The following is a 26,008-nucleotide window of genomic DNA, read 5'->3' as shown; positions in this document are numbered from 1 at the left end:
CACACTGATGTATAATTTGCCCAAGCTTGATACAATTTCAGGTTGAAATGTTATTACTGCCCCCTAGAGGTTATGACTTTGCTATTTCAAATCTGTCCTCCTCTGTGAACTATAATTAACTCAGATGCGTTGGACTACAACCATTTCACAGATGTCTTTTGAAGTCTCTTCCAGGCTCAGGATTCTATACGAGGAAAAGGCAGTGCTTAGAGTCAGCTGTTTCTCATTGCCAGTGAGGATGGACTAGGAGGAAATGTCTTAAATGGAAATTTCCAATAATGACATTTGTCAACACTAGAAACAGACTCCTGATAGGGGTTAAGGTATATTTCCCTGAACTCTATACAGTATAATAGGACGTAGGAGGAGGGAGTGGGAGAGGGGTGGGTGGAGGTCAGGTTTTGGAAATGGTTTAAGCACAAATTTAAACCAAAAGTTCTGGTGATAAAGGTTAAAGACAAATGACCACGGGAAGTCCTACTGCTGCTCCAGAGGCCACAGGACCACTCATCACTACTTATCAACTTCCCTTGCTAGCCTCTTGTCCTCTGGGAAGCCATTGCCTGGCCCCCCACCTCCCAGCTGGAGCTTTCCCCAAGTCTGTACGGCTGGGCTTCATGGTGACACGTCCCTCTTCCTTACCCTTAGTCCTGGCTCCTTGGGGACAGCAGGAACCCTCTCTTCCCCACTCAGAGAGTTGACATCTAATTTTCCAGGTTCTTTACAGCGTGGCCTCCTCTGCTTTGGTTTGTCTGAAAAATTCTAGGAGGCAAATGGAAACCAACATTACAAAACATTCTGTCACAGAGTCTTCTGATGACGGTGGTGTTTTCAGCTGATTTTGCTCTTCTCTCGTTAATGCCCCTCTGTACAGGAACCCACCAGGGTAGGTTGAAGGAAAGAGCTAGCACAGCCTCATCTAGGCTTTTTTTTTTCAAACTAGGCTTTTTTTTTTCATCTAGGCTTTTTTCAGAGTTCCTGCGGCAAGCTGGAGAACGGGCTAAATGGGCCTCTTGGCTCAGATGTGAGCTGGCTCACCGGTCTTGCAGTGTACTGCTGACTCCCTAACATTCTCCTAATCATTCACCTGGATTCTCTCTACACTGCTACCTACCTGGTGGGCTTTGTCTTTGGAGAGTGTGCATCTGTGAATGCATTCCCCTCCCTTTCTTGTAAGCTCTCTACCTCCACATCTTATTAGTTGGATGTACCCGAGACAAAGACGGTGGTGAGGTAGGCGACCACATGAGAAAAGAAAAACCAAGAAGAGACATCAATGCTCAGGAGCCCTCTTCTGCAGATTTCTAATCTGGAGATTTGCAGGCAAAGGCAGTAAGAGAACTTGAAGTAAGAATCGCAAACTTGTAACTCAATCTAAGTACAAAGTGGTAATATATTAACTTGGAAAGAATACGCAGGAACATGTTCCTGAAGAGGCAGTGTTTATGCAACCTACAGATTTCTCTGTGCACTTAGGATCTTGTGTGGTAATTGGGGGTGGTGGTGGCTAAGCTTAGGCAAGTTCTGTTCTCATCAGATTTTGTACAATGACTTGGCATAGTATTCTGACATGGGCTGTGATTTCTATTACTAGAACACTTAATCAAAATTTAAACTTAAAAATAAAAACCAAAACTTTAAAATGATGTTCTCAGCTGATACAGATCTCTCTAACTTCCTGGTCTCCCTAAGCATGCTCCTTATCAAACACAACACCAAGTCAGTGGGAAGGAAATGACAGCGTCAGGTGGCACCCACAACACTTACTGCTCCAAAGCCAGGAACCTCTAAGGAGTAGTCAGCCTGCTGCCTTAGCCAGTCAAGCAGACTCTTGCTGGGAATGGCTTTCTCGGCCTGGCTGCTGGCTGCTGGGGCTGGCTCGGGGGCTGGAGCAGCAGGCACCGGCCCTTCAGGGTGGGAGGCGCTTGGGGGGGCCTGCCCTGGATCTTCATGGACTTCCTGGATGAAGGAGAGACAAGTATGTGCCAGTAAGTGTGACAGAATGAAAACCAGGTTCTGAAAGGAAAACACCTAAGGTGTGCTTTGTATCTTTCCATCTGTTTCCACCTGGATATTACTGTGCTGGGGTGTGGAGTAAGAATCCTCCGCACTACAGAGGGCTCCTGAGTGTGTTGCTTCTACCTGAGGTTCCTCTCCCCTTGTCTACTTGGTATCCTTTCATTCCATCCTGTCTGCTCAGGCTCAGTGTTGCCTCCTTTGTCGCTGTCGTTGACGGTCCCAGGGTGCTCCACTTCCTGGTCCCCAATGCCCTCAGCACCCTTCACAGATTTTCCAATACCAAGAAATGCCACACTGCAATTTACTCCCCGGTGGCACCCTCTGTAGGAGGAATGCCTGTCTTACTCATGTCTGTACTCCCAATGTCTATAATGGGGTCTACAAAGTCCAATGTGGTGCTAAATAAGTGTTTGCATTTTAGTTTTAAAAAATGGTCTATGATCACTACAGAGAAACTATGGGTTTGCACTCTAAAAACTGAGACAACTGCCTTAAAAGTTTGCAGGACTGGGCTGCGACTTCAGCCTCCCAAATTATACAGAAAGTGTAAGAGGAAGATCAAACTTTAAAACAGACCAAATAATAGAGCTTAATAATAAAGCTCTTAGGTGCTAGTGAACAAAGCCCTTGGCTTGGTTCCCTGACCTGTCACTTTATTGGATAATCTTGGGCAAATTATTCAATGCTTGTAAGACTCAGTTTCCTCATCTATAAAATGGGAGTAATAACAACACCTTCTCAGAGTTGTGATGCTCAAACAGGACAGTCATACTAACGCCTGAACACACTGCCTGGCACACAGTAAGCACTCAATGAATACCGGTTCTTATTATTCCTTTTAAGATAAGAAAACATGAAATATGATTCCTATTTTGGAGCTTGAAGTTCAATAAATAGGAAAAACCAAAACACAAAGGTAAGTCAATTGTCTTTGACACATTAAGTAAAGTCTAAGGGGATCTCTCTCCTGGCCAGGCAATACAGCTTCTAACTTTGCTGCTTACAATGGTCTCCTCTGGGTTTAGGGCATCTTGCTGTGATCCTAATGAACCCTCGAAGCAGCCCTCTGTAGGAGATGCTACAGGCCCACTTCACTAGGAGCACAAGGAGGCATGGTGGTACGTCCCATGTCACCCAGTAGGTCAAGCAGTTTAGGAACCTGACGCCTGTTCCCTCTCCTGAACCCAAGCACCTGGAAAGCCCACTAACCTGGAGTGCCACTGCCACAAACTCAAACCTGCTTTACTCAAGCACCAGCAGCTCTTTGGAAACCCGGGTCGGGGATCTGGGCCATTTGTATTTGAAATGGCAAGACCCCTGGCTTATTTCTTCAGGCTGTGCACAGGTGAAGGGTCTATAATGGATTAAATGTGTTTTTAGAAAAAAAATGGAGCAACTGATAATAAGAGAAACTAAGTAGGGACATTTGAAATAGGACATTTGAAATAAAAGATCTACAAATCAAAACATCCTGTGTCTGAGGAAGTGTTTTGTTGCTCAGTGTAGAAAGGTCAATGTTTTCATTTAATGGCCTCATATACCCACCAAGATTCCAGCCTGAAGTGTCTGCTCCTTTAAAAAGATGAGGTCCATCCCTCCTTCGACATGTTTCCGTCTCCCTCTCCGTCTCCTTGTGGCAGCGTCATCTCTTCTGAGGCTTCCATTGACGATCTGTCCCGTCACTGGATGGATCAGGCCAGCTTGTAGAATTCCTGACAAGTCCATGCCGAGTGCTCCTTGAAGTGAACCAATAGCCCCAATCTTAGGGGTGCTGGCGCTCACTGGGAAAGGAGACGTGGCTCCTGGAGACCCCTCTGATGTGCAGGAGAGATCTATTGCAGATTCCCCATGCCAGCCATTGAGGACGATGGGGGGGTGCCCGTGAGTGGCAGAGAACTGTTCTAGGCTCCGGGCCTTTGCATCCCTCTCCACCTCAAACTCATAGGGACGTCTGTGCTTTTGTTCATCCTTTGTGAATACTGGAGCCAGGAAGCTCTCCTGCAAACACAGATATGTGGTAAGAGAGGTATGAATGCCACTTCTGTGGGTGAACGGCAGCTCTTTCTCCAGGCCTGATTTCCTCAGGTCTAGTAGGACTCCTAATCAACCTCTTAGAAGTCCTTTCCATTCAAACCTTCTGAAACCTTAGCACCAGATTACTTGGACAGCTTGTTGTTGTTGTTTTTTTTAAGATTTTACTTATTTATTTGAAAAAGAGAGAACTAGAAAGCACAAGTGACAGGCAAGGCAGAGGGAAAGGGAGAAGCAGATCCCCCTGAGCACAAAGCCGACATGAGGCTTAATCCGAGTGTCCTGGGATCAAGACCTGAGTTAAAGTCAGACACTTAACCAACTGAGCCAGCCAAGTGCCCCTCACCTGGATAGCTTGTTAAGACAGCGATTCTACTTCAGTGGGCCCAAGATTCTGCACACCTAACAGTTTCTAGGTGCTGCTAAAGCTGCTAGTCCATGAACTACCCCTGATGTTCAAGACCATAATCCAGGGAATCTCAACCTCAGATGTATATCAGAATTCATTGGAAAGTTAAAAAAAATTCCAATACTCAGTCCACAGCCTGGACCAATTAAATCAGAATCAACAGCTTTTCAAGGTCCCCAGCAGGTTCCAATGTGCACTTGAAGAGTGAGGGCCAGTGTGCTAACAATGTACCTCATATTAAGCTGGAGCTGTAAGCCTGAGTTTATAAAAACCATTCTCTGATTTCCCTTATTTCTATCAGCTGCCATCATTCTTTTATCGTCTTTCCAGTGTGGAACATACTGATCCATTCATGCCTCCCTCTCCTAATATGTTTATTAGTCATCAAGTCATGCCTACCTACATCCGCCCCTTTTTACCTACTCTACCACTAAATTGGTCCAGGACCTCATCTCTTCATCAGATTCCCACTTTGCCTCCCAGGCCCTGGCCCTCTTTCTTCCTGACCATCCTCTCCCCCAAGAACCTACATAACCCTTCAGCCAAGCTGTAAAACCCTGCTTTCATCATGCACTTCCCTGCTCCAAAATTTTAGTAGCTCCCTGCTTCCTAGAGGATAAAATCTAAATTCTTCAATTAATACCAGTGAACTTACAGAAAAAAAAAAAAAAAGCCAAAGAAAGAGAAAGAGGAAAAGAAAAAAAACACAAATCTATCCATTAAGTATTTGCTGAATGAATGACTCAACTGAGAAGTACAATGTGTCCTTCATTGTTTGTTCATAGCCGACATTATGCTTATGGCCTCACCTTCTGGATCTGGGCCACCAACGCTGCACTACTGCTGAAGCTGTGTTCTGATGCTTCTGGCTCTGAGAGGCTGCTCCGAGAACCAGCACTGCCCGTTAACACCGGGGTGGGCAGGGTGCCTGAAGGCTCATATTGCTGGCTGGAAGGCCATTTCCCCTTTAACACCACGTGGCAGATATTATCCAGGCGGTTGATTATCACGCGATCCTATAAAAAAAGACCAAAAGCTCTGAGGAGTAAGCAACAAGCTACCCAAATTCACAAAGTCCCTAGGGATCACGTGTCACATTTTTCTAACCAGAAGGAGTTGATTAGAAAAAAGCACACTCAAATGTACTCACTTTACAAGTCTTAAAATAAGTTCTATGGTCTGGACAATGAAAATTAAAGCCATAGTGCTTTAAATCGAAGGCAGTTTTATCTTATGGTCTAATTAGTTGAGCGTGTATTTCTTTAATGTTCAAATATGACATTACTAATACCTTTTCAAGACACTACACATTTTTCGGAGTTCACTTTCACAAATACTCTACAAGCTGAGAATGTTTTGGGTAGAGAATGCATACTGGGAGGGGGCGGAGGGGGGTTACCTTTGGCCACTCAGAGAAGGAAAAGAGGGTCTTCTCCTGGAGCAGCTGAGCAATGGTGGGAGCCCGCGCCTCCTGCAGGTCATCCCCAAGATCTCCTGCAATGCCTGATGTTGAGCTTTTGCTCTCCTCTTCAGAGTATTTCCCTGGGTAATCTGCAAAGAAGGGTTAAAAAAATTAATCCAGTACTTGGGAGACAGTAATGATATCCAAGATTAGGACAGCTGATCTGTCTTTTCAAAAACTTAGTCCATTCTGTGCTAACTTATTTGAAATTGAACATTAATTACCATGCTTTCTATTTCCAGAAGAACCCCACCAGTTAAGCCATAAATGCAGATCCTTTCTCTAAGGCTATCCATGCAAGTCACCTGATAACTTTGCATCCACACCCTAACAAAAACAAGAGATTGTCCTGTGTACCCAAGAATGAGAGCAACATGAGCAGCAAGAGGCTTGTACATGTGGTGTACAAGCCAAGAGGAAACTGAGCATTATAATACTTTTATACATTTGAAAGCAGTCTTTGAAATGTAACACATTAAATTGCTGACATTAGTAATTAAGGATGAAAAGTCCCAAAACTTACAACAAAGATAAAATAGACCTGTTTCATGTCAAAAATGATGCAAAAGAACCTAGAACATTTAAATTACTTCACTGATGGAAAGATATGGAAATGCAACTCATTCTTTTAAGTTTCAGTGGTGAAGTTTATTATCAATGTGAAATGGATTTTTAAAGACCCACTTACCAGTAAGGGAGGGAATGATAGGGAATGAACACAAGGTAGTGAAATGTCCAGTGCAGGTAAAGTTGGGAGCCTCTTTTCTTGTGAAATGATATGGAATGTAGGTCCTCTGAAATGTATAGATTTCACTGGTGACCTATGCATCAGTCTAGAGAGCCACAGGGACCCCTCACCAGAAATAAGACTTCTTTAGGCCAGCAGATTCAAGGATATTTGAGACAGATGTGGCCCTGACCCTCAGATTCTTATGGTTACATGGAGAGAAAGAGAGTCAGGAAAACAGTTATAATAAACGAATAAACTATAAACAGTGGCAAGTGTTATAAAAAGAAACAAGTTGTCAGGATAGGAAATAAGAGAAAGCAGAAAGGAAGGTTGGTTAGAGAGGGTTTCTCAAAGGAGAGCACACCCAAGAAGAGGAGGAGGATGCTGAGGAATTAAGAGACACATCCAGGGGGAAAGTGCAAAGATGAGGGTAGAGGGTTATAATCATTTGCATAATGTTGAATCCTGTAGGTCATGATAGAAAGTTCGAATTTTACTCTAGACCTGATGGGGAGCATCACTGAAAGGTTTTTATTTTTTAAATTAAAAACAAAAAAAATTTTTAAAAGATTTTATTTACTTATTCATGAGAGGCACACAAAGAGAGGCAGAGACCCAGGCAGAGGGAGAAGCAGGCTCCCCACAAGGAGCCCAGTGCAAGACTCAATTCCGGATCCTAAGATCATGCCCCGAGCTGAAGGCAGACACTCAATCACTGAGCTACCCAGGCATCCCTCTGTTTCAAGCAGAGAGGTTGGATTTAAGTTTTAAGAAAAAGTAATGATGTGTGAGAGAAAACCCTGGAAAAAGAGCCAGGAGATGTGGGGGTTGGCCCCAACAACCATACCAATTACTATTCCTTTACAGTAGACTGACCCTCTCTGCCCCACCTGTCCCACATCTCCTGTGTGTGAGGGACCCCTTCTGAGGTCTGCAAAAGCATTTTGTAAAGCACTGGGGCAAGGGGGCCCACTCATGAGTGTGTGTGCCGCCCACCAAAGCTTATGAAGCCGACATTGCAACAGAGGGGGTTTGGTGGATAGACACTTCTCTAAACCACACTCTTCTGGGACGCCTGGGTGGCTCAGCAGTTGAGCATCTGCCTTCAGCTCAGGGTGTGATTCCAGGGTCCTGCGATGGAGTCCCACATCGGGTTCCCCACAGGGAGCTTGGTTCTCCCTCTATGTCTCTGCTTGTGTCTCTCATGAATAAAAAATAAGTAAACAAACCATACTCTTCTACACTCTACTAATTTCACTGCCTGGTTTCCAAGGACTATTTGGTGATTTCCCCCACAACAAGGTTCAAAGAAACAACGTAAGTTTTATAATCTAACACATTAGCAGCGATCCTTTGTGGCATAGGCTGAGGATGGACAAGGTCAGAGACTGGCTCCCCCTGGGTCAGCTGGGGCCACAAGCTGATTAAACTATTTTCAGCCTGTCATCCTAGCTAGTGTGTAAATTTTAACTTGAGTTAGGTACCTGTCTCAAGGGAGTCACTAATCACAGTGACTAAAACCAAAGGTGAGGGAGCATACAAAAAAAAGGGGGAAGCTAGATCATACAAGGGAGCTTAGCTGAGCTCCCCTCCCTCTTTCCCTCTTTGGTATAAAAGTCACTGTCCCAGAAGGAGGAGGCTGTGTCTGTCTAAATCCCTGAGGACCATACCCAACATCAAGTCAGACACGAACAGGGATTTTGTCTTTTGGGGTTTTTTGACAGTTAGAAGGATAAATGGAATTATTTTTGTTTACTCTAATATGCCCTCTTGGGTCTGAAGCAAACACTAACAGTAAAAAAGTTAAAAACTAACTCTTGTTGCTCAGAATCTCTAATCAAAGGGATAGAAATACCTAAGAGTCATTTACATTTAGACTCTTAACATTTAAAAAGTCCTCCTAACTTGAGGCCTTATCTAAGACTTCCCTATTTAAAAAGATTTGTATTTATTTGTATTTTTGTTGAGTTACTTGTAATTTTATTTTTTTTAGTTACTTGTAATTTTATTTTTATTTCTGATTCTAAACCAAATGTACCAACATTGAATCACAAGCTTCTGACAATGACATGAATAACAACAGCACTGTGTTTGCTCACCTTAATAAAGATCACATTTATTTGTACTTTTGTGGAGTTCCTGAAAAGTTAACTGTCCTTATAGAAAAGTGCAGGCTCTTTCCTAAGCTTTTCTACTTTAGTTTGAAGCACCTCACTTAGTGGAAGAAGTTACTTCCCCCTCAATGCCATGGCTAGCATCTACCACATAGAAAGAAGCACACAACCCAGCCCAAATCACAGGGTTGATGAGGCACTTTGCCATGATTGTTAACAATCATCCTCAATGTTCTAGAACGATATCAGAGTTAAGCTACTCTGTCTCACTTTCAGACAAGGCCTGTGACCTTTGGTCTTAAACCACAGGGACCGAGGGCAGGTGCAACTCAGAAGCCACGCATCTCCTGACACTCCCTCTGCGCTCTCCCCTTCCTACTACGTGAGAGCTCGCTCATCCAATATCCCATAGACCCCACAGAGCTTACCTTGAGCATGGCCGTTCCCATCTCTGTCAAAATCATCTTTACTCTCAAAATCCATGTCTTCGGACTTGAGCTCACTGGCTTCTGGATACACATGGAAACCTTTTTTGCCTTCTGCACTGTCCTTCCAAGGCTCTTTTAACAGCTCATGTTTCCCCTGAGGGGGTTCTGCTGGAGTAGCAGTGGGCTCGCCCTCCACTGTGACACTGTTGGTTTTACTTTTGTACATATCTGGGTGATAACCCTTGGGTTTCTCCACTTCAAACCCCTCGTTCTCGAGGCCTCGCATCCACCGGTCTGCGTGCTTGCAGTGACACTGACAGGCTGCTTGAGGAAAAGCCCCCTGTGATCCAGGATTCTGATTCATGGCTTCCAGGCCTCCTCTCTTGGTTTCCTCCACATGGAAACTTCGGCTCTTTTCCCTTAGGGTATCTGCAGTGGGCTCAGCCAGATGCAAAACCTCCGGCCTTTCCCTCAGGTCTGTGGCCACGCCTACATTCTCCTCCTCATTTTCCTCCTCTTCCTCCTCCTCATCGCTGTGGGTCTGACTCAAAACCAATTTGCTTTCTAAACTTTTGTCTTCTAATAAATCAATTAATTGCTGATCTGAGGACAGGCTTCTTCTGGAGTCACAGACACTAAGATTGTACATATCTACAAACCCACTTTCATTTCCTTGATCCAAGGAAGGGGAAGCTAAGCATTTGGCTTCTAGTTGCCCAATGCTTTCAGGCCTCTGCCCTGTCTCACTGCAGAGCTCCCCTTCCCTTGAAAGAGAGAGCAACAGATGTTTTCCATTTTTGATGTTCATCTGAGCTACTCCTGCTTCTAAGCTATCCATAAAAGAGGGGCCTGTGGGTATCTCTGCCTCGTGGCCACCAGGCTGGCACTTCCCTTCTTCGCTTGCTGAGCTGGCCAGCGCATCCTTTCTGGGTTCTATAGTAGTGGGGCTTTCCTGGAAAGAGCCTGGCTCCTGGCTAAGAGCCTTCTTACCATACATCATGCTTTCCAAGGACTCAGGCAGCAGACTTTCGTCGTGGGTGATGGAAATGACATCTTGAACTTTAGAAAGAAAGTTTTCACAAGACATATCAGATAAATTGCCCCCAGGTGGAGGGGGATGATCATCTCTCCCTTCTATTTTCACTAGATTCTCCGGCTCATTTTCAAGGGGCTCTGAAGTCCTGTTCATCTGAGAGTATGTGAGAGATTCATACAGTTTGGAGTTGGTCTGGTAAAGGCAACAGAGACTTTCTGGTGCCTGGGCGTCCGTTCTCTTATGCTGGGCGTAGTTTCTATAAGCGTCCAGGAAGGACAGCTGGGGGTCAGTCATGACATAATAGTCGGTGCGGTTTAGCCCATGTTTGGCAGTGCCAACGAGCAGGTCCCGGTCATGCTTCCCACACTCCCACCAGACAGGGAGGTAGAGGCTGGGCCTGCAGAGCTGGAGGCGCTCGTGCAGCTGGGGGCACCTCAGCACCTGCTCTCGGACCTTTCGCAGCAGTTCGATACGGTAAAGGGTTCTCGCAGCCCGTTCCTCAGTGATGGGTTCCACATAGATGCTTGGATCTGGGGGACCTGGAGAGGCCAAGGCAGAGCCTATCACCGAAGGTAGCCCCAGGACACTTGCCACCCACCTGAGCCTATGCATCTCTGGGTCTAGCAGCTTAACTCCCTGGCTCCCCAGCACATGGGTGTGTGTGCCCCTGACACAATGGAAAGCTACAAGAATGGAAGGTCCTATGAAACAAGGACAGATCCAGTGAAAGAGGAGCATGAAAACTTCAGTTCTGGAAGGAAGATAAGCTTCCGTTCAGTAAGCATGTACTCTGGCCTCTACCTAAGGTACTGTGCACATGTCATTGAGTTCTTATGGCAATGCCAGGCTGTACCATCATTATTCTCATTTAAAGGATGAGGAAGTAATATGTCAGATATGCTGACTTGCTCAAGGTACAGAACTAGGATTTGAGGCCAGGTCTTGTCAGAAGGACTGTGAGGTCCAGCTCTTTGCAATCTATCCAGATCCCAAATTTTAATGAAAACACCCTAACCCTGTCACACGAGGGCAGGCTGCTATCAGCCCAGGACTCACACTGGGTGGACTCCCAAGTTTCTTTTAGCTTTCCTACAATACAGTCAGATGGGCCAGATCAAGTTTATCTTTAAGTGTGAGGCAGGAGAGGGGCAAGAAGGAAGCTTCTCCATCCCAACCAGGACACAATTTCTCAGAAGGGGTATCTACTGGATCAGGGATTGTTACAACCACTTACTTTTTATAGCTAGAAGTCAATACATGGGAAAAGTTAAAGTTACTATGATATAATCTACGGAGGGAGCAAAGTTTGCCACGGAATAAATCTCTAATTAACAGTAGCCTCCCGATACTCCTGTGATGTGTTAATCTGAATTTCAGTTTTTGTTGACATCGCATCATTTTGGGAGAGAGATTTCATTCTGTGAGGGTGGACCCAAGTAGCAGTTAATGAATTTGTGAAAACCCACTTGTCTTTACCTGAATTCTTCAGGTAGACTCCACTCTTATAATCAAGATTACCTGAAGTGGTTCTGTACCTTGAAAATAAACATGCCCTTTCCCAGTCTCATCAGAGACATATGGACAGAGAGCTTTCTCACCGCCATCCTTCCATGTGGGCAGACGACAGACATTCCGGCACATGGCCACAAAACTATAAAAGTAGTGCTCCAGGCTCTCATCCGATTTCTTGTCTAAACGGGAAATGATGCGGAACTGTGTCCAGTCAAAAGTTTTCTTTTCTTGATCATAAACAACCCCAAAGGAGGACACTGCTCTGTAGAAGTCTGCTTGCTCTCTTCTAGTCCACCTTGGGATTTAATCAGAAAGGGAGAGTGAGCTGTTGTCCCTTTAAAAAAAAAAAAAAAAAGCCAACAACTACTTACTGAGTGCCTACTAGGAGAGTCCATGGAGTCAAGAAAGCAGGTAGGCCTGGTGTGCCTATTATTTTTATTTAAGTTAAATTGGGCTGAGAGGCTTATAACGAAAACAGCCTTTCATCCTACCTCCACTTTCAAATCTCTCAACTTGTTCTTCCAGTATACCTAAGTCACATGTGCCGACTTGCTATCTCTTAATTCATTAATTTTAGAGATTACCTAAAAGTCTATTTCTACTTGTGGGAGATGAAGATTTTAAGATTCTATATATGCTTATGTGAGGGGTTCTGGGGCACCGTACTCTACATCCCCAGAGGGAGTCCAGGTCAGGAGTAGGGTGAGAGGTTCAGTGAAGGAGTGAGAAGCAGAGCAGAAAGGTTTAGGTTCTTTTCTTCGGAGCTGTGCAAGATGGGAGACATATTTTCTCTGAATTACCAAATTTCATGAAGCCAGAAGGTATACACAGAAGTGGATTTGCTATTTTTTCTATTTGGCATTCTTTTAATTCACTGGATGTTGCATCAGAAGGATAGATAGAAAGTCTCAAAGAACTACAGCTTTGTTTCTTTCTGGTGGCATTGTTCCTAGCCTGTGTGGTCCTTCTGTCGCCATTTTTAGGATAACTCTCAGATGGGCAGGTTACTCCTGATAATTTATCCTCTCCTTTTGGGCTGGCATTTTATAGTACTTGGTGCTCTCAAAGGCTTGATAAGAACTAGTAGCTATAATATGGCAGCTTCAATGCACACTATTCACTTTGGTGCTAAAAAACATGGTCTAGGGGCACCTGTGGTTTAGTGGTTGGTTGTCTGCCTTTGGCTCAGGTTGTGATCCCAGAGTCCTGGGATGGAGTCCCACATTGGGCTCTCTGTAGGGAGCCTGCTTCTCCCTCTGCCTATGTCTCTGCCCCTCTCTCTGTCTCATGAATAAATAAATAAAATCTTAAAAAAAAAAAAAAACCAAACATGGTCTGACATATGCTAATTTTAAACATTTCCAGGGATTAGGGTCCAACCTAAGGAAGAGGATTCAAGTTGGAAAATCACAGAATTCTGGGAATTGTGAACAAAAGGGTTTCCTAGATCTCATCAACTTCTCAGGCAGCACGACAACACCATCACTGGAGGCTGGACTGAATTAATTCTGGAGACCCCCTAACTTCACAACGAGAACATTAAGTACATTTGGTCTATCTTCAGCACTCTCTTGTCAACCTTTACTCACTCGCAGCTCTGTATGCCCTATGGTCACTGACTTTTACCTCTTTTGAGCTTCCTTGTTGATGAGATCCATTTCTGAGGTTCTCCTGAACATCTCTTCTTGGACCCAGTATCCTTGGTTACCTGGTCCTAGGATTTCTGGTCGGCAGAGTTCCTTGCGGTTACAGCGCTGGTACACGGTGACCAGACGCCTGAGACGAGCCGTGAGAGCAGATGAAACTGGCCAGGGTGATTTGTCTGGGTCGGAGCCATCCTGGGCTTCAAACATCAGTGAGGATATTAGTATTTACAAACAGAACCAAAACAAAGGTGGCTTTTTTTTTTTTTTAAATAAAAACACAGCTGACTCAAGGACCCAGTCATTCAGTTCAGGAGCTAGGCATAGCTGGAAGGGCTGAAATTCTGCTTTAGAAACACCTTTAGGTTATAGATGGCTCTGTCATCGCTCACAAAAAAATGCATCTGTCCCTGGGGGCAGAACCAATCTGAGGACCTTGTGCTAAGGCATGGGAACAAGCAGACCCCCCATGGCCTTCTCCAGATAGAACTATGGGCTTTTGTGTAGCTGGGTCTTCCAAATGCCAAGGACTTCATTAAATTTGAATTCAGAAAAAGCAAGCAAAAAAACAAGCCACATCAAACCAACCCTCCCTAACGTTTCATCTCCCCAAATAATTACATAAATAATAAATCAATGAAACAACTCCTTTTTTCTCTCTCTGACTCCATCCTGACCTCAGGTATCACTGGTCTCACTTCTGAATTTCAACAGGTGGCGGAAGCTTGCCAGAGCCACAGTAAAGCTCGGTGTGTGACTCCAGGAGAGTTTGATGAAGGTCACCTTGGCTTTTTAAAAGACCCTCCTTAAAAAAGCACATTTCTATTACATGTAAGCTCCAGGATAACTACAAGGAGGGACCTTACTTTTCTTTGCCTTCAGAAGGACACAGTCTCACCTGCCCGGCTGTCATCTTTCTTTTCGCCAAAAATGCCATCACCTCCATCACTGGAGCTCTCCTAGGGACAAATGAAGTCATGCCATCAGCAAAGCTGCAGCCCAGGACAAGCCAGCTCAGACAGCCACCATACAGCAGGAGCTCTCTCCTGAACCATGAACACCTTGAAGACCTAAATCATCCAGTCAATAAAAAGCTTACTTGTGCAGTTTTAAAAGAACCAGAAAGCAATTTATTTAAAATAAGCATTTTTAACTAAAACTGTATGGAATGATTCTGTCTGCAGAGAATTAGCTGAAAGAACGATGAGCTGGCATGCTCTCCCAGGCAATTATATTTTACAAGCACTATTTTAGCTGTGAATTTAAATATTTGCTTTACCATCCTCTCTTGCAATTTAATACTGTCATTTCACAAAGGTTGTGCCTGCATTTTAGGTTTTGGGTTTTTTTTTTTTTTTTCTGTGAAAAAGTATCATGTTCATGTTCATTACGGTTAGCTTACTTAACAGCAACAGATGCTCTTGTCCTAAAACGTGACTGCTCCAGACATGAGACCTGATGGTGCAAAACCCCCAGGAATTTAAAATTAAAATCACAACTGAGGCTCCAATGAATCTGGAGTAATTTCACAGGCACAGAGCTTATCCAAGTTGGAGCGTTAGTCAAACTGGCTCTAGTGGATTCCTTTACAAACCCTTTCTTGGTCTCAGGAAGGGAACTCTGAAAGCTCTTTATATATAAGGTGCGTGGGTGAGTTTAGGGGTGGGAGAAGAATGTGCTATTTTTTGACTGGACTCCATTTTTAACATGAAAACTTACTGTCCTTTTGATTAGCATCTTTTGAACGACAGAAGAGAATAATCCCAGGACTCAAGACTTTGGCCATTAAAAAAAAAAAAAAAAGACTTTGGCCATATTAGGGAGAGTCAGATGAGACTAAGGATCAATAATCTGTGCTCTGCAGGCTGTTTTTATGTGGCTCTCAAGCTAAGAACAGTTTTTCACACCTTTGTAGGAGAGAAGAAAAAGAAGAGGAAGGGGAAGAAGAAAACAGGGAAACAGGAGAGTGAAAAGAACATGCTACAGGCTGTGTGTTGGCCCCAGGCCCAAGATATTCACTATCTGGGCCTTTACAAAAAACATCTGATGTCTCCTAGAAGAGTGCACACAGCCCAGAGACCAGGAATCTGGGTTCAGTAGGAATGGAGAGACCTGTGATTGGCAATAGTAAAAATTCTAACCATTCTCTTAGGCCCCTAATACCGTGGAAGGGGCTGAAAGAGAAAACCGTGAAATGGCAGAGAGGAGCAGGGGCACGTTTTCTTTCTTACAAAATAGTGATAATAGAGAACTGTGTGAAATCTTTTACGTGGCTTATCTCACTTAGTTCTCAGAATCACCTCACGAGGTAGAAACTATAATACTCCTAAGTTTACAGATGTAGAAAATAAGCCCTAGAAAGGTTCTGTAACTTATCCAAGGTCTTTCAGCTATCAAGTGGCAGAGCTGGGTTTCAGACACAGTAGGCTGATGACAGCTTACACTTTCAAACACTTCAAACATCCTAAAAAGGGCCAAACAAGAGTCTGAATCGAAGTTTTGTTTTGGAAAGTGAAACATATTTAGAATTGGGGAACATCGGGTTCAATCCCCTTCCCTCAGCCCAAACGGTTTCCTGCCATCTAAGTTGAGGAGCTAGCATCCTCAGTGTGATCTATTGTACCATTTTAGAGTGGCACTTAACTATGCCACCTCATCTTCTCCCACTATTTAGGTAGTTTAAAAAGTAAGCAAAAAACTACCAACCATGCCCTACAACCTTTCCTGCCACTGACATTTTTGAATATCCCTACAGTATCCACAAAGATCCTTCGAATGCTGAAATGTATAATTATAGACACTTTCAGACTGAGAAATGTTCTACAGTTTACCAAATGGAGCATTGAGGCGCCAGAGCCACCCCGCTCCTTATTACATTGATGGGTGGCTAACTCAGGCTTCCCTGCACCCCAGATCCACACAGCAGCTCTCAGCTGGGTGTGAGGCAGACACAGGACATGAAGGTTTCCCTTCCAGTCCCTCTAACAGTTTCTGTTGCTGCAGTTTTTAACAGGAATAGCCTTAGGCAGCCCCTTGAGTAAGGTGAGATCCTGGTATCGGCAAGTGTCTTTCCCTGCCTGCTCTCTCTTGGAAGCACTTCCTCTCTCTTGAAATGACAGAATGGAGAAGACCTGGCTCATTCATAGCCCAAGTGAAAAAGATGTCATAACCTTAGTTAATAATCAACGTAAAGTGAGCATGTTACATGCAGCTGTAGTGGCAGGCTGGGGACACAGGAAGCACACAGAAAACCCTGCATTTGAGGTATGCAGCTTAATGTTTACTATTTCATTGTTTGGTCTTCCATGTTATGAACTGATTGGAAAGAAATATGCATCTTAGAGGAGGTGTGAATTTGTCATTTCAGCATGAAGGGTCTCAGGAAGTGCTGACCACAAGAACCTCAAAACCAAGGAAACTGAAAACACAACAAGAACAACAACAACACAAAGGAAACGGATTGGTTACATGGGAGCACACGGGAGCAATTTCTCTATCTGGAGCATGCAAGTGGTTTGCAGTCTGATGCTCCATGGTTTTTTGTTTTGTTTTGTTTTAGATCTTATTTATTTATTCATGAGAGACAGAGAGAGAAAGAGAGAGAGAGAGAGAGACAGACAGACAGACACAGGCAGAAGGAGATGCAGGCTCCATGCAGGGAGCCTGATGTGGGACCCAATCCCAGGTCTCCAGGATCACGCCCTGGGCTGAAGGCGGCGCTAAACCATTGAGCCACCTGGGCTGCCCACACCAACTGTCATTAATGTAAAACTCAAGGATTTTATTATGGAAAGATCACAGGGCGTAAAAAAAGACTGAGTAGGGGAGACACTGCTCTTGTGTCCTCTAGCCAGTAGGACTTTTTTTGAAGCTAATAGAATATTTCAGCTTCCTTCTCTCTAGAATAGGATAAGAATAATGCCTAACTGAAGAGGAAATATGCTTTGTTAGCTTAGAAGTACTTTACACTCAAATATTACTACTATTTGAGTTTAGAAAACCCTCAAACTCTGAACTTGTAAGAATAGAATAACCGTTCACTTCTTAACTGAATTTTTCTTATGATGAGATTTAGACCATTTTAGGTATTAAGTTTTTCACAAGAGTTTTTCCAAGTTCACTCTGGCTTTGACTTCACCCTCCATTTACAGACCTTCTGTTTCAGAGAGCACCTGTAGCAGGCATGGCTGCAGAGCAAGGATGACATGCTGATTAGAAGATGTGATGGGGGGCAGCCCAGGTGGCTCAGCAGTTTAGCGCTGTCTTTAGCCCAGGGCCTGATCCTGGAGACCCGGGATCAAGTCCCACATCGGGCTCCCTGCATGGAGCCTGCTTCTCTCTCTGCCTGTATCTCTGCCTCCCTCTCTCTATGTGTCTGTCTCTCATGAATGAATAAATTAAAAAAAAAATTTAGAAGATGTGATGGTACTTGTAAAAGGTGGGCCACTATTACCACTGTTTCAGTTAAAAGAGCTTTTACTCTCTCTATATCATATCAGGTTTGATACAGAGAGATTTGGTTTACAATTCAAGGCTTCAGACTATTTCCAACACAAGTGAACTTTTAGACTGTTTTAGAAAGTCTCTGCATATTCATTGCCTCCAACTGCAATGCAAAATCTGTAACTGTTTACCAAAGTTCTACTGGTATTAGAACAGAGAGAGGGTGGGGGAAAGGAGTAGACTAGATCATCTCAAGTGTCCCATCTAACTCTGACATTCTGATTCTCTGAACCACACATCTTAAGAGGACAACTATTGTGAGCTCTGAAAGGCAGCAGCAGAACAGTGAGGATATGGAGATGACGCAATATATAGAAAGGCAGAGGAACTAGGGGTACTTCACCCGAAAAGACACTTAAAGACATGAAGGTAGCAAGCTGGCCTCAAGAATTTAAAATCCTATCAGAGAGGAGAGAAAGAACAGTTTTGTTCTTTGCACCAGAAGAAAACTAAACAGAATCTAGGAAACTCACTGGGAGCTAGATTTCTGGAACAGTGTAAGGAAGTTTCCTTGGAACCCAGCACGTTTTTCTTCTTCCCACAGACTCCCAGAATTACCTAAACCTACCTGGAATGACCTTTGACAGCAAGGCTGCAGAGGGGATAGGACATTCAGAGACCATTCAGACACGTGTTAGTGCTCTCTGCAATACTGGGATTGTGCCAATCTATTAACCATTCCCCTGTCTGTGCCCAGGTCTGTTTAATTCAGGGGAATGTGCCTAGTTACAGATGAAACAGGCTCTTTGGGCATCTTTAACCCTGCCTGCTGATCTGCCTAAGAATAGAACTGGAAGAAGCAAATACCCAACCAGTATCTCTGGGGTTGGGGTAGGAGCTATGGGATGGGAGGGAAGCAGACTGGGTTCAAATGTTGGCTATTTCTCTACATTTGTTATTTTAACACATGGACTAGAAGTCAAGCTTAATCTATTTATAATTTGTCTACCTCAAAATCTGGGAGAAGCCACTCCCCATTCCCATTCCATCTGCTTTTGATTATATTCTATAGCCCAGGTTTTTGGAATTTCAAAATCAAAATAAATAATACAGGCATTAATTTCATAAATGAATAAAATGTAGTTCCGGAGGTATTTAACCCTACTGTAAGGAAATGAGTTATTTTACGATTCTGCCACAACCCCTTCGGTGCCCAGATCTCTTGAGATCAAAGACGGATCAGTTAAGTGTATAAATCTGACTGTGAACAGCTTTCAGAGTCGGGCTGGCCTGTAGTTGGTATGTGGCTGCCTTTCCATAGAAGTGACATGTATGTGCAGCTGAAATACTTTCTACTTCCTTGACTATGAAAATAATACTTCATTAGAGAACATAATACCAGAATGTCTAGAAAATATCTAGCCTGAACTCTATCCTCTGGTAGCTGTGAGAATTTGACAAAGCCCTTTAAAGTCCCCGAGCCTGTGTCTGCAGCCCTCCAATGAGAGCAATGACACTGGAAGTGCTTACTGTACTCAGTCGAGGTGAGGATCGATGGAAACAAATGGAAAAGGTGCTGTGGAAAGAGTAAAGTTCTGTTAAGTATAAGGTACTACTTTCATTTCTCTGGTACTTGAGTTCCGTCTATGGAAAAACACATCCCAAATTTCAGACAAAAGGAGTAACAGGATAAGCTTAGGGACCGGAATGGCAGAACCTGGATTTCAACTGTCGACATCAGAACCCAACTTCCTTTAGGTCAGGGTCAGAAGTTTCACACTGACTTGCTTCAATCCAATGCTTCTCAAACCATGGGGAGATACGGAAACATCTTTGAACAATAATTATTTCTTACTTTAGGGGAAGTGATGTCATTGTTACTGTTAGAGGAATCAGAGCTGATAAAAGCCAAAGTAAATACCACACATTCTCCCAATTAGAACCAAAAGAAAAGAACTGATAAACTTTTGGGTGATGATGACGAGAGGATGAAAGATCCTGGCGATGAACTCAGTTGGGGAAAACTGTACAGTAACCTCTAGGATTTAGAATCCATGAATTCTACCAGATTCATTTGCTCTATAACTCAAAGCCAGAGAACATGTGTGGTCAAATGGTGCTGGGGCCCTGGTAAGGTTTCAGTCTGCTTATGTAAAGCCCCAGAAACTCATTCATAACATGCAATGCTGACTTCTGCTTCTGGGATCATGCACATTTCCCTATTTCTTACTCTAAGCACAGTTAAAACCTCTGGACTCTGTTTGTGAAACAGACAAAAGAAGACTCTGAAAGGTGAAGAGAAGGCAAACCAACTAGGGACTTTGGGACCTAAGGAATGACACAGTGGTGAGTTCCATGGGTTTTCTTTTTGACCCCATATATCCTAGATTTGGAGAAAAAGAAGCTGGCTATGGAAATGCCAAAGGGTGCAGACAAAACAAACAAACAACCCCCACAAAAGCCTGCTCTCTTTAGCAAATGACCAGGAAGAAAGCAGGTTAGGAGTACACAAAATGTTATGACAATAACCACTATACTCCAGCCCAACAACACAAAAAACTAGCTCAACAAATCCATGCCAGCAAAGGCCAAGTGGAGAATCTAGACCTCTACCTTTACCAGGCTATAACAGGGCACCCCATGCCCCTGCTGGGTAGTATCAATAAGGCAAGTAGAGAGCTGGGACTTTCATCCCTGAGAAGAAGTAATGAGTTCCCCCCATCTCCACCCACGGTGTCAGCAAACACCATGGGGGAGCTGAATTTCCACTCCTGTTCAGCGATAATGAGAAACATTCCCCTCAAGTATCATTGGGGGCTGATGGAAATGTGAACTTCTACTCCGACCTGGTAGCAACAAGGTAGTACCCAGCCCTTACCCCACTCCCCTGCAAGAGAGGCATCAGAGGTAGTCAGCAAAAACAGAACTTTTAACTAAGATCCTGAGTCTTACAATAAAATACCAAAATGTCCAGATTTCAGTTAAAAAAAAAATCACTTATCATACTAAGAAACAGGAAGATATCAAACTGAATGAAAAGACAAATAAATGCTTACCACTGAATGACAGAAATCTTGGAATTTAAAATAAGGATTTAAAGTTGCTCATCAATGTGCAACTCTGAACATGCTCACCACAAATGAAAAAACAAAATCTCAGCAAAGAAACAAAGAACCAAAAAGAAATTTTAGATTTGAAAACTAAAGTAACCAAAAACAACCTTAAAAAACAAAACAAGACAGTGACACCTGGGTGGCTCAGTGGCTAAGCATCTGCCTTTGGTCTCCCAGGACTCTGGAATCAAGTCCCGCATCCGTCTTCCTGTGTGGAGCCTGCTTCTCCCTCTGCCTATGGCTCTGCCCTCTCTCTCTCTCTGTGTGTCTGTCATGAATAAATGACTAAAATCTTAAAAAAAAAAAAAAAAAGACAAAAACCAACTCAATCTTTTTTTTTTTTTTTTTATTATTTATTATAGTCACAGAGAGAGAGAGAGAGAGAGAGAGAGAGAGAGAGAGAGAGAGAGAGAGGGGCAGAGACACAGGCAGAGGGAGAAGCAGGCTCCATGCACCGGGAGCCCGACGTGGGATTCGATCCGGGGTCTCCGGGATCGCGCCCTGGGCCAAAGGCAGGCGCCAAACCGCTGCGCCACCCAGGGATCCCAACCAACTCAATCTTAATGGACAGTCTCAACAGCAGAATGCAGGAGAAAAAGAAAAAATCAGAGAACTTGGAAGACAGAAAAATAAAAAGTACCCAATGTAAACAACAGAGAAAAACATTAAAAAAATAGAGTATCAGAGACCTGTGAGACTGTAACAAAAGTTCTAATGTTCATATCAGGCTCAGAGGAAGGGGGAAAGAAAGGGTTTGAAGAAATAATAGCTGAAAACTCTCCAAACTTTGGCAAAAGACTTAAATCTACAGATTCAAGAATCTGAGAAAATTCCAAACAGGATGAAGTAAAAGAAATCCACACACAAAAAAACCATGGTTAAGTTTCTGAAACATAAAAAGAAAAAAAATCTTGAAAGCAGCAAGAGAGAAATGATTCCTTACCTACAGGGGAAAAACAACTTGAATGACAGCAAATCTCTCATCAGAAAGAAAAGAACTGTCAACCCAGAATCCTGTATCCAGTGAAAATACCCTTCAGGAATGAATGGGATATTAAGACATTCTCAGACAAAGAAAAGCTAAGAGAAATGTCAACTGGAGCTACTCTAAAAGAACGGCTAAAGGAATTTCTCTAAACAGAAAGAAGAAACCTTGGAACACCATAAAGAAGAAAGAATCCAGTAAACAAAAATACAAGTAAATACCAGAGACTCTCCTTCTCCTCTTCACTTTTCTAAATTATACTGATACATGCAGCAAAAGTTGAACATTGTCTGATATGTTTTTTTTTAAGATTTTATTTATTTATTCATGAGAGACGCAGAGAGAGAGAGAGAGAGAGAGAGAGAGAGAGAGAGAGAGAGGCAGAGACATAGGCAGAGAGAAGCAGGCTCCATGCAGGGAGCCTGATGTGGTTCCCAATCCTGGTCTCCAGGATCATGCCCTGGGCCGAAGGCAGGCACTCAACTGCTGAGCCACCCAGGCATCCTGTCTGATATGGTTCTAAATACATGTGGAAGAAATATTTAAGACCATTATATTAAAAATGAGGTGAGGGTAAAAAGATAAAACTAGTAGTAAGGTTTCTATACTCCACTTGAACTGGTGAATGATCATACCAGTGTGCTGTGATACTTTATGTATACATAATAAAATATCTAGAAGAACCACCAAAAAAGCTGCTAAAAAACAATATAGATAAGAGATAAAGAAAAAAGGAATCATAAAAATGTTCAAGTAACCCAGAGAAAATACAGGAAAAAAAACAGATAATCAAAAATCGGAAAATAATAACATATCAGACTTAAGCCTACTGTCTGAATAATTACACTAAATATTAAGGGCTGAATACACCAACTCAATACCAGAGATTGGCATAATGCATTAAAAACTGTGACCCAACTTTATGCTGTCTATAGAAAACTTACTTCAAGTATAACAATAAAAGAAAGCTGAGAGTAAAAGAATAAAAAAAGTTCTAAGATGCAAACATTAACGGAAGGAAATCAGAAGTAGCTATATTAACGTGAGATAAAGTGTGCTTCAGAACAGAGCAAACCATCAGAGGTAAAGATGGACATTACATAACGATAGCAGAGTCAATCTACCTAAGAACAAACCTAAATGTGTATGCACCAAACAACAGAGCTGCAAAATATATATATGTGAAGCAAAAACTGATACAAATGAAAGGAGAAACAGACCAATTGATAATTTTATTGGAGACTTTAACACTCCTCTCTCAACAACTAATGAAACAACCAGACAGAAAATAAGCAAGGATACAGAACTCAACATTATGAACCAACATGATCATTTATGCGATTATGTCAACCTAATTGTACCCAACAACAGCACAATACACATTGCTTTTCAAGTGCCCATGGAGCATACATCAAGACAGACCACGTCCTAGGCCACAAAGCAAACCATAACAAATTTAAAACAACTGAAATAATACTTTGTTCTCTGAACACAACAGAATCAAACTAGAAAGACAAAACAGAAAGATAATAGAAAAATCTCCAAATACTTGGAAACGAAATAATACATGTCTAATGATCCATGGATTAAAGAGGAAGTCTTAAGAGAAATTTTTTAAGAATACATTAAATTGAATGAAAATGATAATACAACATAGCAAAATTTGTGGGACGTAGCTAAAGTACTGATGAGAGGGAAATTTACAGCACTGAATGTATCTACTAAACAAGCAGGAAAGTCTCAAAATGGTAATTTAAGCTCCACTCCAAAAATCTAGAAAAAGAAAAGGAAAAACCAGGGCAAGCAGAAGGAAGGGAATAATAAAGTGTAGAAATCCATGAAATTTATTAATTTTTAAGATTTTATTTATTTGCAAGACAGAGCAAGATAGCATGAGCAGGGGAAGAGGTAGAGGAAGAGGGAAAAGCAGGCTCCTCGAGCAGGAAGCCCAACGTGGGACTTGCTTCGAGGACCCCAAGCTGAAGGCAAATGCTCAACTGACTGAGCCATTCAAGCGCCCCTAAATCAATGAAATTTAAAAGAGAAGATGATGAACTGAAACAAAGAGGTGATTATTCAAGAAGATAAAGTAGACAAATCTCTAGTAGGACAGATTAAAAAAGAGAGAGAGAGAGAAAGAGAGAGAGAGAGAGAGAAAAGATACAAATGACCAGCACCAGAAGGAAACAGGAATGGCACTACAATTCTGTGACCATCAAGAGGATAAGATGATACAATGGAACAACTCAACACACAAATCTGACAACTTAGATGAAATAGACCAAATTCCTTGAAAAACACAAACTTATCACAATTTACTCAATATAAAATCGAGAATTGGTTTCATAATTTAAAAACTATCTCAAAAAGGAATCTCCAGGCTGGTTTCACTGAAGAATTCCACTAAACATTAAAAAAATTAATACCACTTCTAGACAATCTCTATCAGAAAATAGTTGGAAGGAATATCCAATTTATTTATATAGCTAACATTACCCTAATATCAAAAGCAGACAAAGACAGTACTGAAAGGCAACTATAGATAGACCAATATCCCTCATGAATATAGATCTAAAAATCCTTAACACAATATTAACAAATAGAATTCAACAATAAGAATTGTACATCATGACTGAGTGGATTTTATCCCAGTTTATCCAGGGATGCAAAGCTGATTCAATATTTGAAAATCAATGTAATCTACCATATTAATAGGCTAAATAAGAAATACCACATGATCATAACAATTGGTGCAAAAAATGCATTTGACAAAATTCAACATCAATTCATGATAAAAATTCTCAGAAAACTAGGGATACAGGGGAATGTCGCATCTTCGATAAACACCTACAAAAAACTCAGACCTAACATTATATTTAATGATGGAAGACTGAATGTCTTCCTCCTGAGATCAGGAAAAAGGCAAGAATGTCTGCTCTCAGCATTCATTCAACACAGTCCTGGAAGTTTTAGACAGTGCAATATGGCAAGAAAGAGAAATACAAGGCATACAGATTAGAAAAGAAGATATAACACTACCCGTCTTCGCAGATGACACAGGGTTGTTGATATAGAAAATCTCAAAATACCTTAAATTGAAATTGCACTGAGCAAGTTTGCAGGATATAAGATAAAGCAGAAATAGAACCCCATTTACAATCACACCAAAGAAAATGAAATACTTAGATATGAATCTACAAACATGTACAGAAACTATGTGCTGGGGACACCTGGGTGGCTCAGTGGTTGAGCATCTGCCTTTGGCTCAGGTCGTGATCCCAGTGTCCTGGGATCAAGTTCTGCATCAGGCTCCCCATGGGGAGCCTGCTTCTCCCTCTGCTTGTGTTTCTGCCTGTCTTATGAATAAATAAATAAAATCATAAAAATAAAAAAGAAACTGCTGAAAAACTATAAAATAGTGATGAAAGAAATCAGATATCAAAATCGAAATAAATAGAGATCTATAGTAAGGTTCAATATAGTAAAGGTCAATTCTCCTCAAAATGATATACGGATTTAATGTAATTCCTAGAAGATCCCAGCAAGAACTTTTGTATATAGATAAAAGTATTCTAAAATTTATATGGAAAGGCAAAGGAACAAAAGCTAAAACAATTTTGAAATAGTGGGAGGAATCAGTCTACCCAATTTTAAGATTTGTGATATAGCTACATTAATTAATACTACATGCTACTGGCAGAGGAGTAGACAAACAGAACAAAGGAACAGAGTAAAGAACCCATAAATAGATCTACACAAATACGCTCAATTGATATTTTGACAAAGGTGCAAAAGTAATTCAATGTAGAAAAGAGAACCTTTTTTTTTTTTTTTTTTTTTTTTTTTTATGATAGTCACAGAGAGAGAGAGAGAGGCAGAGACATAGGCAGAGGGAGAAGCAGGCTCCATGCACTGGGAGCCTGATGTGGGATTCGATCCCGGGTCTCCAGGATCGCGCCCTAGGCCAAAGGCAGGCGCCAAACCGCTGTGCCACCCAGGGATCCCCGAAAAGAGAACTTTTTAAAACAAATGGTTCTAGAGCAGTTGGACAGCAACAGGTTAAAAAAAGAACCTTAATCTAAT

The 26,008-nt window shown here is 42.4% G+C and overlaps 1 protein-coding gene across 3 annotated transcripts in view; it reads right to left on the bottom strand.

Annotated features, from left to right (window-relative positions):
- The window catches only part of CHD6 (chromodomain helicase DNA binding protein 6), a 176,518-nt gene that overhangs the window by 9,059 nt on the left and 141,451 nt on the right, over nucleotides 1-26,008 (bottom strand). For all 3 annotated transcript variants that reach the window (XM_041732424.1, XM_041732422.1, XM_041732423.1), the window contains 9 exons: nucleotides 14,283-14,343; nucleotides 13,368-13,584; nucleotides 11,828-12,036; nucleotides 9,194-10,768; nucleotides 5,859-6,010; nucleotides 5,269-5,475; nucleotides 3,565-4,017; nucleotides 1,768-1,959; nucleotides 643-762 (listed from right to left, as the gene is read on the bottom strand). In XM_041732424.1, coding sequence (XP_041588358.1) covers nucleotides 643-762; nucleotides 1,768-1,959; nucleotides 3,565-4,017; nucleotides 5,269-5,475; nucleotides 5,859-6,010; nucleotides 9,194-10,768; nucleotides 11,828-12,036; nucleotides 13,368-13,584; nucleotides 14,283-14,343 — 3,186 coding nt within the window. The remainder of the gene's footprint in view (nucleotides 1-642; nucleotides 763-1,767; nucleotides 1,960-3,564; nucleotides 4,018-5,268; nucleotides 5,476-5,858; nucleotides 6,011-9,193; nucleotides 10,769-11,827; nucleotides 12,037-13,367; nucleotides 13,585-14,282; nucleotides 14,344-26,008) is intronic.

Source organism: Vulpes lagopus, chromosome 18 (genome assembly GCF_018345385.1).
Source record: "Vulpes lagopus strain Blue_001 chromosome 18, ASM1834538v1, whole genome shotgun sequence".
In the NCBI taxonomy this organism is placed as follows: Eukaryota; Metazoa; Chordata; class Mammalia; order Carnivora; family Canidae; genus Vulpes; species Vulpes lagopus.
Note: the sequence above shows the minus strand (reverse complement) of the source record. Positions and strands in the feature narration are given on the sequence as shown.